At 41.2% G+C, this 18,196-nt stretch overlaps 1 protein-coding gene across 4 annotated transcripts; it reads left to right on the top strand.

Annotated features, from left to right (window-relative positions):
* The first annotated feature begins 1,050 nt into the window (after positions 1 to 1,050).
* QRFPR (pyroglutamylated RFamide peptide receptor) lies at positions 1,051 to 14,792 on the top strand. Of its 4 annotated transcripts, none has more exons than XR_010721133.1 (7): positions 1,051 to 1,492; positions 9,374 to 9,532; positions 10,146 to 10,207; positions 10,946 to 11,181; positions 11,523 to 11,620; positions 12,566 to 13,020; positions 13,236 to 14,792. XR_010721133.1 is itself a non-coding variant. In XM_066184890.1 (6 exons), exons 1-6 carry the CDS (start codon positions 1,153 to 1,155, stop codon positions 12,967 to 12,969), a joined length of 1,299 nt encoding a protein of 432 aa, XP_066040987.1. In that variant the 5' UTR covers positions 1,051 to 1,152; the 3' UTR covers positions 12,970 to 14,792. The 4 variants fall into 4 exon arrangements, 2 of the variants coding, with proteins under 2 accessions (XP_066040987.1, XP_066040988.1); XR_010721134.1 differs by having other exon boundaries at positions 12,566 to 13,517; positions 13,609 to 14,792; XM_066184890.1 differs by having other exon boundaries at positions 12,566 to 14,792.
* The last annotated feature ends 3,404 nt before the right edge of the window (positions 14,793 to 18,196 follow it).

The following is an 18,196-nucleotide window of genomic DNA, read 5'->3' as shown; positions in this document are numbered from 1 at the left end:
GTAATTTCTTATGTGACTGATTTAAGTAAATTGTTGCTACTCAATGTAATATTGTACAAAGGGGATATTGCCAGTGCTAGTGAGAAAGCTGTACTGGGCAATTTAAATAAGCTGGAAGAGAAATTAATGCATATTTTCAACTCTGTCCCTCTGTTAGACCTTAACTGTCATTATTATTCACATTTAAACTGCAGCGGCTTTTTTTTTTTTTTTTTTTTTTTTTTTTTTTTTTTTTTTTAGCCAGTTAGCTGAGTGCATCTTAGTAGCCTCCTCCCTGAGTAGCCTCGCCAGTCAGATTGTGTGGGAGGGAATTCGGTCACATCTCTGGCAAGAGTGGTTGTGCTGCTGGGAAAGGGGTCTTCAGGAGCCTTCTGTCCTCTCAGTGAGTTCAATGGCTGAAGTTTGGAAAACTACTTTTCTGTCTGAGCTTTGGGGAGGGCCTGTAGTGGCGTTGGCACAAAGGGGGCTGGAGGGGCAGATAAAATTCCTGAGCTGTCTCATTTGGGCTGCGCATGAACCAGCAGCAGCCTGACCTACTGTGGGTGGTATAAGCCTCCCCTCCCGCAGGAGGCCGTGTTCCCCACAGCATCATCTTTTTCCTTTCCCTCTCAGCCTGATCCGAACGTTGAGGAGAGGTTGGTTTGGGAGTTTCAGTACCCACCTTGGGCATTTCGAGCCTGGGCTGAGACACCTGTGAGGGGGACAGAGATGTGAGGGGCAACTATGAGGGGTCCCAGTGCAGTGGGAGGCTGGGGGGCCCAGCACCATGAGGGGCAGGTGTGAAGGAGTCCCAGCGCTGTGAGGGGGTGTCTCAGCGCTGTGAGGGGTTGTAAGAGACCACCGGCGCTGTGAGGGGCGGAGATTTGAGGGGCTCCCCGCGCGCTCCTTCCGCAGAGAAGCCGCCTCGCGTCCGTCCCGCTCCACAGCGCTGGGGGCGGGGCGGGCGCGCGCCCGGCGCTGATTGGCTCCCGTCCGCCGCGGGCGGTGCCGCCGCTGCTCCAAGTGTGTGTCCGGGCGGAGCAGCCGCCGCCGCCGCACCGCGGGGTCCGGTCCGGCCGAGCGCCGGAGGGGCGGTGGTCTGGCCGTGGCGGGGCGCGGGCGGCGGCGCTGAAGCGGCTGAGGGGGGTTGGTGTCGGACCCCGAGCGGGCGCCATGCGGTCCCTGAACATCACCCCGGAGCAGTTCGCGCAGCTCCTGCGGGACAACAACGTGACGCGGGAGCAGTTCATTGCTCTCTATGGGCTGCAGCCGCTGGTGTACATCCCGGAGCTGCCGGGGCGCACCAAGGTGGCGTTCGTCCTCATCTGCGTTCTCATTTTCGCCCTGGCGCTCTTCGGCAACTGCCTGGTGCTCTACGTGGTGACCCGCAGCAAAGCCATGAGGACCGTCACTAACATCTTTATCTGCTCCCTGGCGCTCAGCGACCTCCTCATCGCCTTCTTCTGCGTGCCCTTTACCATGCTGCAGAACATCTCCTCCAACTGGCTCGGCGGTGGGTGCCGGTCCCGGGCCGCGCTGCGGGGAGGGGGCAGCGGGGAGGACGGTGAGGGGCAGCGCCGCCGCCGAGACCTCCGTTTCCCCGTCTCTGAGGGACCCTTCCCCTTCCCGCCCCCTGCGAGGGATGCCGTCTCCATCCCTCACTCAGGTCATGTTAAAATAACCCAGGGCGCCTTCCTGCTTGTATTCCTTTAAAGTTGTGGTGTGCGTGTGGGAAGAGGTTTGTTGAGTGGAGCTGGCCGGGAAACCTTGCCGTACTTTTTTTTTTCCGCTAAGTAATAAAATCTGTCTGGCAAGTGAGGTATCAGCCTTTATACATTTAAGTTCCTCTGGCAACTGTCAGCTCGGAGACAGACCTCCTTAACCTTCTGTGAAAAAAAGGAACTTGTTTGGGGGAACAGGAGACTGAGAGCATGTAGAATTTATGATGAAATAATGCGTCCTTTAAATTTTTTTTTGATTCATTTTTTTCTTGGGAGCTATGTTGTATTCCTGTTGATGTGAACAACCTTTTGGCAAAGCTTCCCTGATGCTTAGAAAGGAGGATTTTTTTTTCCCCTTTTCCATGCATCCCAGTTCTAAAGTAGTAAAGAGCAAGTAGAGAAAGGTGCAGTAGAACTGTATATGGTATTTATCTTCTTTTTTTGTTCTTAAAACAGTGTTTGACAACTGTAAGTGGAAAAATCAAAGGGATGGTTTTGCAGCAAGTAGCAGACAACATCTTGTACAACCACAAATTGAAATATTTTTCAGAATATTTCAGAATGATCAGTAAAGATGTTGATAAAGTGACACATTTATGTTTCAATTTCCAGGGCTTACTGTGTTTCTGTTGTTTGGAGACAATGAAGGTTATTGTCAGGACATGGAGATTTAATTCCACAACTTCCTAGAGACTAGAATGCTGGGTGCAAATTGACAGGTCAGAGGAGACCTGGAACACATGTGAGAAATGGGCTTCATTACAGAAACTTCAGTGAGAAGTGATGAATTTAAACCTCCTGGGACTACTGGTAGTAAGGGCAACTGTGCTATTTTCTTATGAGCTGTTTTGGGGAAGATAACCTTTGTGATTCATCTCTCTCCTAAGGAAGGCTCTGATCTGTCAGCTTGACCAAACACCTGAACAGAAGCAGCTGAAGCTTCTGTGAGGGGTGAATTACAGGAGATAGGGCATGGGCATGTGGAACAGGATGGGGAAAGTATGTACGTCTTTACACTCTGTTACGGAGGATTCCACACAGAAATCTAGAAGTAGTGAATGTAAAAGATCTAGCCTAGTTACAACAAATCTCTTCAGATACTCAGTGTTTGGGTAGCTAAAGTACACTGTTCTCTGGGGATTACTGTATTTTTTGCCTGCCCTCTTTGTTGTGCTAGAGGGTTTTCAGTGCAAGTGAATCCATAGGTCTTTTGATCTGGTGAAATCATTACCTTGAACTCACAGTGTTGGGAAGACGTAATAAGTAATCTCACTGATGGGTGTTAACCCTTTACACTGGGGGATGGGGGTATGAAGTAAAATTGAGGAAAACAAATACATGAACTGATGGTATCCCAAGGGTATCTGGTTCCTGATGCTTACACACTGAAGTGTGAGTGGTGATTACAGTTGTACTGCACATCAGAGCCTGCCAGTCCTGGAGGAGTCTTTTCCTTGCTAGCTTAACTGGTTTAATTTGCCTTTTGCCTTTCATTTTGGAGTCTGAGAAAAGATCTTGTTTTCATCCACTTTAATGCAACATCACTGAGTAGTGCAAGATCCAACTCTGTTATAAAAAAGGTGATTTGACTTGTGATATATCCTTGGTGGACAAAGTGGCACATCCTGAGACACTTGATGCTAAAAATTTATTGTGGATTCTGAGCCTTTAGTCACTTTATATCTTGATTTATTTGCATCACTAAAACAAGTGTCTGTACTAGGTGTTGTGAACTGAGATGTGTATATTTTGTACTTGTCTTTAATTTAGAACTGGTTCTTTATTTCCATGCTTGTATATGTGTGTTTGCGTTTCTTCCCCTTCAGAAACCCACAGAAGAATGGTAGGGGGGAGGAGAGAACTGCAAACACCATAATGCAAACAGAAGGACAGCCACAGTTTCAGCGTACTTGAAGCTGCCATTTTTGCCATAGTCTTTTCACTAATACACACTTAACTTCACCTGCAGTTAAAAATCTCAGCGTACCTCACTTTGCCTGATGATCAAGCAGCATTAACACAGACCCTTTATATAGGCACCAGCTGGAAGCAGCACCATATTGACTAAAAATAGATATGAATTGGTCCTGCTTTTGATGTTCTGATCTCTTTAAGAATGTGTTGCTGTGCGAGTGTAGTAGTGACAATATATGATTTAATTTCCAAATTTAAGCTTCACAGCTGAAGTGGCTGCAATTTCTAGGGGAGCTTTGAATGAAAATCCAGTATGCTCATCTCTCTGTAATGCAGAAGAAAATGAAGATTGTGGCTTTGTCATAAATGATCTCTGGGATGATATTTATTGAAATGAAGGATGAAGTGGGAGCAAACGAGTGCATACAGCAATAGTGTGTCTTGGTGCAAGATGAAGCAGTTGAGGACTTGCTGTCGTATATAGAAGTGGGAGGCAGCAGTAGTGGTCCTGTCATACTGATGACAGCACTATTAAAGATCAATTTGGGGTTTTGTTTCTGGGTCAAGTATTACAACAGTTGCTTTATTTCCTGACACTGCTTAGCTAGCTGAGTGTTGTCTTTACAGAGCTGCCTGGGCCAACGGGAGGATTAATTTAATGTTGTGTAATATAACAGTCCTGGCAGAAGATAAGGGCACAACTTGAGCTTACAGTACAGCCCGCACCGTGCTACATTCTTGGGAAATTTGCCTCCTATCAGTTGGAATGTGTATTCTTGAGACAGGTGTCAGAGGGTGACTTTGCCTGTCACTTTGAGAGTAGTGAGTCGCCTGAGGCCCTCCTGAGTACTGAGGTACCCTCCATGTATCTTGTCTGACCTCCAGCTGCCACTCAGGAGAGGGGTGGGTGTTCTGTATGTTGCTGTCACGTCTGCTGCCTCTTGATATGACACCTTCCTCTTCTCTAAAGGCCTGGTGAAAAACTAAGTGGCACCTTCTACCCAGCTGAGTCTTTAAGGTGCTGTTACTTGCCAAATGTCTTGTGTCAAGCAGTCTGTTACCTTGGAACTTCCCTGTGTGAGAGCACATAAACATTCCTTGCTGAGGGATGAGAACTAAATCTTGTAATGTAAAACAATGCATTGCCCATGTATGCAATGCCCTTAAGGATATCATCTGTGTGACGATGACTGATGTGTACTGCCCCGAGGTAAAAAATGTGAGAAAAATCAACTTGCTTGCTTCAAGTGAGGTGGAGAGAGCTCATTATAAACTCTGATAGAAATTCTAGTGCACGGGCTTGAGCAACAGCGTTTTACCAGAGGAAGGAGCAATTTAACGTTTACCAGAGAATGGTTTCAGGCTTTTACTTTTGTTACACTGATAAAATAAAAAGTGATATTTGAAATTACTAAATCACAGTTCCAGGCACAGTGTCTGATAATGAAGGCATAAAACATTGTTTAAGAGAACACAACTTATATTTGCAGTCTCTGCATATATTATTATTTGGAAAACTTTTCACTGCTTGAATAATCTATGCAGATTTTAGCGAGCAGTGCATAAGGAATACTTTTAGCCTCTTAAAAAAAAGAGAGGTAATTAGTTATTTTCATTCCAAGTGTTCTGCTGCAAATAATTTTCATTTCCAGTTGAAAGTGGTCAGTATTAGAAGCTACAGTGCTGTCCTGACTGCACGCAGCCTGACACTGTGGAATTTTAAACATTTTGATACGTACTTAAGATATTAATCAAAGTGTTATCATTATTTAAATTATTCAGAAGAGTCAACACTTTTCTGTACTGCCACCAGTGCAGAAATTAACCCAGTTCCAGTGATTTTTTAGGTGATCCCAGCACTTTAGCCTTTAACCCAGCACTGGGAAAACTGATGGAGTGATTTTTCAATGACCTTGACTGAACCTCACTGACGTGGACTTCTGTTCTTTGTGTTTGTTTGTTAGTCATATAATCTCCAAACCATGTTCCAAAGAGCCACATCTTTACCAGCTGGATTACAACAAAGATTGAAGCTAGTATATTCCTTGAAAATCTTCTGTTACTCTGCGTTAAGTCTGAACACAAATGTGAAAATTTGCTTGAAATGATTTTGATGTATGTTTGACACAGCTGCTTTTTGCCTGTCTCAGTCTTATTTTAATTTCACTGTCTTTACTATGATGTAATAGCATAATTAATTTTTTTCCTCAAAATTTACCATGTCTTCCTTACGGTAAAAACTGGCACTTTTTTCTCAGTTTTTCCATAAGGAACTAACAACTAACATACTCTTGAGGTTGGGGTTGAATCAATTTCTTCTTGCTTCAGGTGAAACTTGTTCTACACAAATGTATTAAATTATTAAGTGAAATGTGCATGCATTATTCTGAAATAATTACATTATTTAACAGTAAATTTCATTTCCATGTGTAAAGGCCTGTTTATGTTTGTGGTTTGAAAACATTAGTTATGTAATTTAAAGTATTGAAAGATCTGGTGAAAGTCTCTAGTAATTATCTAAGCAGTTGGGAATGGCTGCTATATATACATAAAACAATGGGTTTGAAAACTAAGAAGAGGCTTCATGTGAAAAACATTCACTATTCTGCCAAGTACAAGGACTCCTGGTATCTCAGGATTAAACCCCATTGAAACACAGGATGGTGGAGCTAGCTCTCAGGTGTGTTGATGTCAGATTTCCATTGAAGTTGATGGCTCTTCAGTTGGCCCTGACATTCTAAACAGTTTATTTATTTTCCTTTTTCCATCAGACAAATCTGTTTTAAATACTTCTGTGAGGGAGAGTTGACTTCCTTGCTTAGGTCTCTTAACCTTGATGGAGGTTTGAATTTCAAGGCACTTGAGGGTCTCGTGATTTCAGAAAATGGGGAGGATTTGTGTAGTGAGTGACAGTTCAGCACAAGAGCCCTAAAGGGATATTATATTGTTAATAACAGTTATACCCAGAGACCCTGTGCACGGTGCCATCAGAACCTTCAGGGAAGCTCAAGTTCTGTTGTATTTTCACTTTTGGTACACAGATGCTTTTTTAGTAGCTTTTACCTACTATTCATTTGAAAGTATCAATTCTGTTTCTTGCTTATAACAAAACCTTGTGGCTGTTTTGCTGTGGGCTCCAGGTCCCCAAAGTGTTTGATGTATGCCTCAGAGCAGGTGTTTCTATTCCAGTCAACTGGGTCTAATGGAAAATATCCTTTTCCCTCCCATTTCTGGGAGTGCTAATGTCATTCCTTGTCCAGCTCAGTAGGCTTAACCTGCAGGCATTATGTAGATTTTTTGCTTTTAGCTACTTTTATACAGTTTAAGTGCTTACTTTTTGTAGGTCTTCAAAAAGATGAAATAGAGGTTTTTTGCAGCCTTTTCTCCTGGGAGTTCAGCTAAAGGCAGAGTGGTAGTCTGTGCTCCTTGACAGTGTGGTTACTTGGAAGAAAATGAGAAAACCTCTGTAAAAACACAATGGGCATCTGGGAATTTTGGAGTTCATCTCCCAGATTGGGGATATAGAGTTTGGGGTATTCTCTTTGTCCTTTGTAAAGTTTGGCACCAACTGGAAATTCCAACAGGCTAATGGTGAAAGTCTGTCTCATTTTGTTACTTGAGTAGTAATGATAATTCTTTGCTTCCTAGGGATACCTGGGATGCTGGGACTTCAGTGGAGGAGTAGTGCATTACAGGGAAATCCCTGTGGTGCCTGCAATAGCTCAAGTGGACTTAAATTAAGTCTGGCCTTTCTCAAACTTAAGAAGTAGCCTGTGGTGAAAGTTTGGGTTGTTTTTTTTCAGTTTTGTTTTGTGTTTGTTTGCTTGTTTTTGGTTTTCTCCCAGCTTCAGCACTCAGGCTGGAGCAATTCATTTCCTTAGCGAAACAGGAATGTTAACATTTCATTAACATGTTTTGCTCTTCTGTTTATTATTTGTAGCAGGAGTCCCTTCTATTTTAGTGAAGCAAAAATTTAAAACCAACTCTTTGGTCACATCCACCATTTGCCATGTGCAGAGTAGGTAGGATTTGAGCTTGCTTTTGGTTTTGTCTCACAGGAGAAGTTAAGGGCCACTGGGTGAAGGATGTGAATTTGACAGAATGGGTCTGGTGCCATATGTGCAGAATTTTCTGTACTGGGTGTAGTGAGAAACTAATGAGATGCTGAGTGAGTAAATACTGGCTGTGTTTCATGAGGCGTTTCCTTAACGCATTAGTAAAGCAAAGGAAGAAGCAGGGGGAATTTTATTTTATATCTTGCAGTTGGTACAAGATGTGAGGATGTCTTTTCTTGCTCTTTCTCATGCCCTGGAAAAATACATACCAGGTGAAAAACAGACATGCAGCCCAATGCATCCTCAGCCATGCATTACCTACTGGCCATGCTAAGATTTCATTCAAGGAACTTGAAATTGGGCTGTATGGTGTGTTTTTATTCTGGTTTAAGCCAGATCTGTGTGCACATCCATTGTGTTGCTGGTGTTGAATATGTGCTTGAATGGTGCTTGATTTCCACCCATTGCTGCTTGTCCTCTCCTTCCCTTTGTGGAGCCACAGAAAAAGGGATTTTTGGGCAACTTGAATTGGTAAGACTAGAAGCAAACCAGTTCCTTCTTGTAAGATGGAGTGGCATTTAGTCTGGCCTAACAAGCAGAAGTTTCCCTGTTCCTTGTTCCCTTCATGGATTAAGTTTTCAGAGTTTTCTGTTTGTTTTCTGTTTTATATGCTGTTACTTCTTAAAGTGTCTATAGCACCTTAAAGCTTGACTGAAAATTGGATTAGGTGCTCCTTAGGCTGTTTTGAGTTAATGGGTTATATCTGAGTAATGTATAAATAATGGTCTAATAAGGAAAATACCCCTGACTGTTGCTGAAATGAATAGCTGATACTGAACTGTAAGAGTGTGAGGGAACTGTAGTAATATGGAGAGGGAAAATTATCTCAGGATCAGAAAATGGGTAAATGAGAAGTAGATTGGGAGGGCATTTAGGTAAGATTTTTTACAGATTAATATATACCACTTTCTAAGATGGCTAGGACTTGAGAATGGGTAATGGAGAATGACTAATATGTTAAGAATTGAATGTGGACTTTGGAAAGCTGTGGCAGCAATAAAACTTGAAGTTGTATGAACACAGTAGGAATTTATACAACTTAGAAAATGCGGGCAGGAAATTGCATTTTGTTTGGACAGTGGCTCTAACATAATTTGGAAATCAGCAGAGAGGAGGACTTGGAGAACAGAAGGATGATGAAGAGGTTAAACTTTTCCTCTTATGCCTCCTCCTCTGTATATCTCACTTGACAGGATGATGCATTAAATGCCAAAGTGATTAGATATTAGAGTGATATCTAAACGAGCTTAAGGAATGTGTTTGCAACAGCTGAAAAGGTAAACTTTTTAACAGCTAACACCCAGACCTTCATAAACTGCAGAGTAATCTGCCAAAATAAAAAAAATAATAAATGTATCTGTAACTTGACGTGTTTGAAATCAGATGATGGAAGACTTGGTCAAAGGTGTAGTGGGAGTAAGTGTCAGACTGGTAACAGAGCAAGTGAATATGTCCTTAGAAATCTTGGCTTTGCAGATGTATGCAATAAAGAATGGCTATGGGGAGCTGCATTTGACAAATGGCTTAAAGAGGTGGCTTAGCAGTTTAGATGTTACAATAAATCTAAGAATTTCAGTCTGTTATTTTTAGTAGTGGAGTCTAGTGTTAATAGCTGTTGCATGCCTTACTTTCTGATTATTGCAGGTGCCTTTGCTTGCAAGATGGTACCGTTTGTTCAGTCCACTGCTATTGTAACTGAGATTCTTACAATGGCCTGCATTGCTGTGGAAAGACACCAGGGAATTGTACATCCACTAAAAATGAAGTGGCAGTACACCAATAAAAGAGCTTTCACGATGCTTGGTAAGATTTTAAGCATCTCCAGTAATTGTGTGTGAGAAATGATCTTCAGTGTGGATGGCATGGCAGAACAGAAGGCACTCATATGACTAGTGATACAGAGACGGAGTTAATTGACCTTTGTAAAATAAATAGCTGAAAAATAGTGCCTACAAGCACAGTATTTACTAGCCAAAATTCTCACAAGGGACTTAGCATCTGAAGTTAAAAATGTACTTAACAAAGATAAACCTTTAGCAGCCATTTCTTCTTTTTTTAAAAGAAATGTTCAAAGCGTACATGTGCTGCTTAAACAAAGTCGCAGGGAAATGGTCCTTCCATTGTTACCCAAAGAGATTTACTTAATGCTCTTGTGCATATTAAGTGGCTCTTCCTGTGGAATATCAGTAAATGGAGGTAGTTTGGGAGACAGAAAGCTGATGTCAAAACAGCATGCTGTTATTGATGTGAGTTATTGATGTGATGTTATTGATGTTGACAATATGTATGTATGCCTCATAGGAAACCTTGTTCTTTGCTACAATTTTCTGCCTTGCTTGACTTTTCAAAGCTGTTCAATTGTACATGCCAAATCCTGCTTGTTGGACAAAATATTAAAAGATGTATTTGTTTACAGGCATAGTCTGGTTCCTGGCTCTTATTGTTGGGTTGCCCATGTGGTACGTGCAACGGCTTGAGGTAGGTTAGGTCATACGGGGATTTGCTTATTCAATTCAGTCCTTGCTGGATCTTCCTGTACCTTTAGGTGAAATTGAATCAACTCCTATGAAATTAGAGGGGGATAAGGGAGGTGGAGCTTTTGTTCTATGTCCCTGCCCGGGAAAGGCTGAGGATTAGAACTTGCATGTGCTGGAAGAAGGAATACCAACAGGGACTAGTCATGCCTACTCTCCCTAATTATGTCAAAGAACAGTAATTAAATCTGTGACTGTCACTGTAGCTTTCTTTTGGTTTATAGGTGCACTGGCACACAGCAACAGAGGGCTTAGATTGCTGTTTCAGAATGACAGTGCTCTCCAAGATCTGGAAGACCTGTGCTTAGTTTAAAATTAATTATCTGCTCATTATAGTAGATGAATTACATTTGGGGGTTAAGCAGGAGGCTTGGCAGAATCTGCTGCTTGTGAGTCTGAATGTTAATAATTTGTGTGAGGCTTCTATACATCCATCTTTACTTGCAAAATGTGTAGCCAAGGTCTCCTTTGGACTGCAAATCAGAGCGTCTCCTGGCCTCTCTTTGTCAATTTGGATTGAACCCATCACTTGATGTGGAAAAGAGCCTGAAAGAATTTTGTCATTTTGAAAAAGCTGATGAATTTTGGTTGTTCCATTAAGAGCAAGGAATGTCTGAATGTGCTTGGGTTTTACACTTGGGATAAACACCTTAGTGACTCATCTTCTTTGCATTTGTTACAGGTTAAATACGATTTTCTATATGAAAAAGTGCATGTTTGTTGCTTGGAAGAATGGGCCAGTCCCATTTATCAGAAGATCTATACGACCGTTATTCTAGTTATACTCTTCCTTCTTCCACTGATGCTGATGCTTTTCTTGTACACTAAAATTGGCTATGAACTCTGGATTAAGAAACGAGTGGGAGACACTTCAGTTCTTCAAACCATTCATGGGAGTGAAATGTCTAAAATATCAAGGTTTGTAAGCAAAATACACTTGAAATTTTGACTTCGAGAAAGCTTTTTCCCTGACTTTTTTATTCCTCTTGAATAGAGTTGAAAATGCCTTTCAAGACATGCTGATGTCATGCTGCCAAGTCCTCTGCTGTCCCAGAAAAAGAGAAAAATAAAGTGCTAGATTTATATGATGCTGCATTTTTTTGTTTCCAAGGGAATTGTGTACTTCTGAGCATTCCTTCAGTGTTTTTTTTGCATCTGCAGCCATCAGAACACAGTCACAGGTCTAACTTTTGAAGAGAGATAGGTAACTGCCAGCTGGTTCCCAGTGATTCAGTGTGGAATTCTTGGTGCAATTTCAGGAAGAAGAAGCGAGCAATTGTTATGATGGTGACAGTGGTGTTTCTCTTTGCAGTCTGTTGGGCCCCTTTCCACGTGATTCACATGATGATGGAATACAGTGAGTACCTGCCATATCTCATAGAACAGTCTGGGTGTCTTGGATTTTGTTAGTAATGGAACTTCAGGTTGTGAAAAGCTAATGATGCTACATGATTCAGCTCTAGAATACCTTCTGCTAGCAAAGGTTGATGTTCTGCTTATAAGAACAACCTAAGGAAAAACCGGACTATTAGGGGGGTGAGCATCTCTGTGTAGATTCTTTTTCTTACCATGTCTTTTATGGTGCCCTCATTTGCTGAAAGGTCAAAAGTACTTGGCTGGAAGGCAAAAGTTATTTCTGAGCATAAAACCTCTTGAAGTTTTTTTTTTTTATTATATTTTATTTAACTTGACTGTTTGGAGTTTAAATGGAACATTTATCCTTTTTATTGAGGTAGGCATATTGGAAATATAAATACTGGACATGACAGTGGTGATACCAAATGAATCCAGCTGGAGTTTTTCAAGGCTCTTTACTGAAAACTGGCTTGGAAAGGCCCTCAATGCTTGTTGGCTTTTTTTGCTGTTTTCCTTATTCTCTGGGGTCTTCCATTGTTCATCTCCTACCTCCTCCATGGATACAGGAGCAGCCTATCTGCAGGAACAAGAGGAAATTTTCAGTAGTTGTAGTACTTTACTTGCTAAAGGCGGAAGCTGTTTCTTTGTTTCCTATCAAGAATAAGATTATAGCAGACAAATCAATAGTTCAGCCAGTCGGCTTTTTTGGCTTATAAATTTTCTCTTTCAGTTGATTCTGTTACTACCTACATGCAAAGCAGGACTATGTGATAGACCTTGATTTTATTTTGTTGATGAAACTCAATTGCTAATGCTAAGAACTTCCAGCATGAGTTTTTGTTCATTTTAAAGAAAAGCACCTAATGCCAAACTGGATATAAATAGGCTAACTAGTAAGCATTTATGACATTCTGTGCTTACAGCATATTTCCCTTCTCCTCTCCAGGTAATTTTGAGGAGGAGTATGATGATGTGACAATCAAAATGATCTTTGCCATTGTTCAGATCATAGGATTCTTCAATTCTATTTGCAACCCTATTGTGTATGCTTTCATGAATGAGAACTTCAAGAAAAATTTTCTGTCTGCCCTCTGCTTCTGCCTTGTGAAAGACAGCACATCCCCAGGCAGGCAGCTTGGGAACTCAGGAATGACTATGAGGAGGCAAAAGCCAAGTGCGTGTCGGAGAGATCCCGTGGATTCAGACGAAGGCAGGAGGGAGGCATTCAGTGATGGCAACATTGAGGTCAGGTTCTGTGATCAGCCAGCTTCCAGAAGGAATTTGAAAAGGCACCTGGTCCTGTTCAGCTCTGAGCTTACTGTGCACTCTGCAGTAGGAAACGGACAGTAGCATCACAAGGGGTTTGGGAATGGAGAAGTCATTCTCTTCATGATCATTTCAGTAAGCCATTTAAGAGTTTGCTACTTTGCATGCTGAAAGGAGGGGGGGGAAATGATGTGTGGACTCTAATAATGTTGGGATAGTGGCTGAGAAAATGTATTTATTTTGTAATGAAGAGGAGTAAAACTTTGGAAAACAACATTACTGTATGATTTCCAGGAGAAAAAAAAAATTCTTCCTGAGCTAATTTAGGGCTTGTTTGCCCTCTGCTTTAGGTAAACAAAACAACTGTTGCTTGCTCCATTTATTCTGTGTCTGGACTCTACACAGCTGAATGCCAGAAGACAGGAACTATGGAGAGAATGTGCACCTTTTTGGGACAACTTGGAAGTTTGACATGGAGCTGACATTTTAAGATCTGCTCTCTGCAGCTTTGAGGACGGAGGAGCTTCAGATCTGAGTTCAGGAAAGATGGAGATTGAGATACAATTCTGTTTTAGAAAAAAGAAAGGGAATATGAAAGAGTTATCCAGAGCAAGACTCTGAAGAGATTTAAGGTTTAAACATTGCATGCTTGTTCAGATTTTGTTAACAGGAAGCATATTAGTAAATAACAATTAATGCATAATTACGGTGCTGTTTTTACAGGTTAATTCTTGGGTACAGATTTAAGTGCCATTGTACTGCCCTGCAAACTATCTTGTTCTGCTGGAAAATGGAGAAGCTGAAAAAGTGCTGTAGGAGAGAGTGCAGAGGCAGGAGGTGTGGTCTGTGGAGTAAACAGTGATTGGAACTTCAGTCATGCTTGGATATGTGACTCTCTGGTTGAAAGGGCGATGTTGCCATTTTCTGGAGGGTTATGAGTGCCTGATCCAGAGCCTGTTGGGACTTCACATATGATTTTCAATGGAATATCATTGTCTTTTGACCAGATGCTTCTCTGAAGACATGCTTGTATTTTTCTGTCTGTCCATCATCTTCAAAGGGGATTAATTGCTGTCTGAGAACTGGGCCACTGCTTTTTTATTGTAGGCTTCACAGTAAATTGTGGAGTTGATATCCATATAAATTTGAAATGTTTTTGCTCTCAGTGGCCCAAACTGCAAAATTGCAAAGGTATGTTTGCCATTGTGGGACTGGGGGAGAAGTGTGATGTAGACTGGTAGGCTGGGATCTGATCCCATAAATAAAGCCTTGAAATACAGAATTTGGCACTCCAGCTGAGGTTAGGTTGGATCCTTTAACAGCCTGTAAAATGTCAGTGCTCTCTTCTGTCACCCCTTGCCTCACCTATGGGACCTTGGTGCTGCCTTGGCAGTCAATTTAAGATTCTTTTACATTGCTACTTTACCCTTCATTGTAAAGGAAAATTTAGCATTAAATAGCTTTGTATAATTTGGAAGTAATCTGATCCTTCTTTCATGTCTACAGATTGCAATGGGTTTGTGATGCACTTTATTCACATATATATTTTATATTCTATGTGGTACATCCTGTGCACTGACAGGAAGTTCCTGACTTGTCCTGAGGGCCAGGAATTAACAGTTTAATGGGTTATTGTCAAGGTTTTCCTCAGCAGATGTAAAGTTCAACTGCCTGATGGTGAGAACTATGTGTTTGGATAGAATCTGTGACTGAAAACTAATTTAAGCTATTTATTTTTTTGCACTGCTAATTTCAGTGACAGATTTTAACAAGCATTTAACCAAAACTTCCAAGTGTCTTGTGTTTTTGTTTTGTTTTACCTGCATCTTCTGTTGTCTCATAAAAAATTGTGTCAATGATTAACTGTTGTAGTATTAATTTTATTTTCATTAAAATTCCTTTATGGCTTTGTTGGTTCTGTTTTGCACTTTGTATCTGCTGAGTCTGTCTTTGTTTAAAGATTCATGTGAGCTTATTTGTGCCTCTTTAGTGATTAAATTCCAGTCCTGTTACAGGTGCCAGCTGCTCCTGTAATCCTGAGAGCTGTGATTTAAAGGACTTTTCAGAATAAGGTGAGAAAGAGGAAGAAAAGTCCAATCTCTAAGACTGCCTTCTAAAGTAGAAGTGATAAATGTTTCAGCAGATTTGTTGGGGCTGTGGTTAGATTAAATAAAAACCAAAATATGAAAGACAGTTCTCATGCTGTTCTTAATGGTAATTATATTATTTGTGCGTTTTTGACAGGGTAGTTATCTTGAAGCCAGGTAGGGATAAAAGATCCATTATTGACCCAAGCACCACCAGGATTTTGCCCATGTGTTTTAAATCTGTCAGAACTCCAGCTTTGATGTAGCCAACAAAATCAGTTGCTCTGTTGAAGTGTGTCCGTTTTGAGTCCAGGCTGGCAGCCTGTCCCTTGCAGTGGCTTGTACCCTGTGTGTGGTTGTAACTGAGTGCTTCAAACCAGGAAAAGCCCTGCTGTCCCTCAGCCTGCCTGGGTTTATTTCCATCTTCCAGTAACAGAATTGCCTGGTTCATCTGATCACAAAAATATTCCTGGCCAATGAATTTATCGGAGAACAGAAAAAATAACTACACTCATTTCCCTAAACTGAGAATATTTATCAAAGCTGTTGTGTTCTTTGGGGAGAAATGTTTCTTGAAGATTTTTATTGTCTTTGTTATGAATTACTTATAATATCCTTGATAAAGTTAAAGAGAAACTTCTTTTGTTCTGAGCTGCAAGGGGCTAAGCTTTAAGTTGCAGTGAGATGATGCCAGGAACTGACAAGAACTTCAACTGATGGAGACAGGAGTCTGAAAGGACACATTCTGCTGAACAGAGACTCTGGAAATCAAATGGATGAGGGAAAAGTGTCAGATTTGTCAACTTGTTCAACTGATACCAGATACAAGAAAAACAGTGAGTAGAAGGGAGTGAACCCTCTCAGTAACTGTAACAGTAGCAATTAAAAAATATCCAATATCAGCCTGTTCCAAGGAATTACCAATGGCCAATGATTGCCAAAGCAGCAGAGATGTGTGATGTGCCTGCATCCAGGGTGGAAGTACATAAATTCTCAGCCTAGAGATGTGTTAGGCCTGCCCATGTGCTGATTACAGGATTAGCTCATGTGCAGTCCTTGGATGTGCTGCTGGCAGAGTCTTGAAGCATGGCAGAAGCGGTTGAAACAAATGATTCAGCAAAGTGAAAAGGACACCTGAGAGATCAGAGAAATACATTGAAGAGGAGACCTAGATTGTTATTGTCAGGAAAAAAAAAATAAGAAGGAATAAGCAGAGGAAAGGATTTAGTAGAGCTGTTGACTTGGAGATATGGGAGAGGAAGATAATCATGGCAAGCTGTAGTTTTGTATAGAGTTGATCTGAGTGTTAGAAAAGTTGGGAGAGTTTAGGAACTGTATTCAGAGAGCAGTTTTGTGAACAGAGCAGCATCTCAGTGCACAGGGCAAAAGACTGGGAAGAGTGGAAGCTGCCTTTTTGCTGCCTCTCCAGGTGGGAGCAGTGGAAGGGACCAGGAGCTTCCCAGCCTGACGAGGAGACAGGTAAATGTGGATTTAATGCACACTGAAGAGGTGCCATTATGTATATTCCTTCAGAAACATTGACATAACAATCTCTTTTATTTCTGTCTCTACTCAAAGTCCTGCTTTACCCCTCAAAACTGGCTTCCAGAAGTAGGACATTGGAAGCTATTCCAGAAGTAGGACTGCTGGACATTCAAGCCAGTCATGAGCTTCCCCTGTTGAAGCTCCAGTGGAGCTGGTGGATTATGAAGTTATTTTAAAAGCTCTGGTGTGGTTTGAGATTGAAGGGCCACATGCTGGTTTATTACAAGAGTTTAGTCTCCCCCCCAATTCCTCATCCACATCAGTACAATAAAACATACTCAGTCAAAAGCAGTAAAGCCTGGTTCCTTTCATTTCAAAAATACAGACCCACTGTTCCTACAAGTTAGGCTCACACAATGTTTGTTTTGCTACAAAAGTGCTGTCCTGCAAGCCAGGGTTGTTTCTGAGAAGATTGAAGCGTTTTTGCATGTACCTTATGCATTCATAAGAGAAGAAATGTAATCGAGATACGAACAAACTTCTACAAATTACATCTGTGCCCTGTAGGGTACTTAAAATGCCAACCAAGGCTTGAAATCTGTTTCTCAGCCTCCTGTGGAGCAACACAAAGCTTTCTATGAAAAGCTCTTATTTCCTTGCATTTTCCATTTTTTTTCCACAAAGCAGAAACTTCTGTTTATTTCTTATTCTTTGGAGAAATAATCATGCAACCTTTGCCCCAAACATATTGTGGAATATGTTCAGTTTTTGAAAGGGACTCTGTCCTAAAATGGCATCATGTGCTTGTATTGAAAAGCTTTTTTTACATTAGGACTTCTTAGAGGAAAATGTCTTTTTTTTTTTTTTAAGTTTCTGTTGAAATCTCTTTATAGCCTTCTAATTTTTATTTGCTCTTTTCAATGCAATCACTATTTTTTTCTAAAGTTATTTCACCAGGGTTCCTCAGGACTCACTCTCACCGGTTGAATTTACTGTTCCCTTGGACATGGTCCTTTTTTTCTCTATCTCTAATCTTTTCCATGCTTTATTAAGTTGTGTGGTCTTACACCATCTTTCCCCATGCTCCTGAGAAAAGCCTGAATTAAATTATTTAAAATTTATGGCACAGTCTCCATAAATCTCTTGTTACATCTTGGAAAGTCACGAGAAAGCTTTCAGGCTTTTTCAGTGCTCTCGGATCTGATTTGTAAATCTATTTCATTTTCCCATCTGAAATAGGCATCCTTGCTATTTGCATTTATGCCACCATGATAAATATTCTAATGTATTGGCATAGAACTGTTGCAGGATCAGAGATAGTTCTCCTGTGGTGTCACAGGTGTAATCTTTTCATTTCATTTTCTGCTTCAAAAGTTTGCTCCAGCAAGAATTAGTCAGGGTTGAACTGTATTTTCCAGTGTTGACAAATAAATTATTGACTGATTTAATAAAGCAGAAGTGCACTGACTTACAGATCCATCACACTGGAGGGGAAAAAGATTTCAAGTATTTTAGGAAAAAAAATTCCTAAATCATCTTTCTACTTGAAAAAGAAAAAGGTCAGCATGTTTGAGGTTTTTTTAAAAAAATTCTCCTTAATTACTTTTTAACATGTCTTTCCCCAGTGCCCAGATTCTGCTATGCAGGGTGAGAAAGCTGCTGACTGGAGTGTGTGGGAAGAGTCTGGATTATACTTCTCAGATTGTATCAGGGCTGCTCTGTGCTCTGCTTGTTGGCAT

Source organism: Chamaea fasciata, unplaced genomic scaffold, assembly GCF_029207755.1.
Source record: "Chamaea fasciata isolate MVZ Bird 193981 ecotype frontalis unplaced genomic scaffold, bChaFas1.0.hap1 SCAF_6, whole genome shotgun sequence".
NCBI lineage: Eukaryota > Metazoa > Chordata > Aves > Passeriformes > Sylviidae > Chamaea > Chamaea fasciata.
Note: the sequence above shows the minus strand (reverse complement) of the source record. Positions and strands in the feature narration are given on the sequence as shown.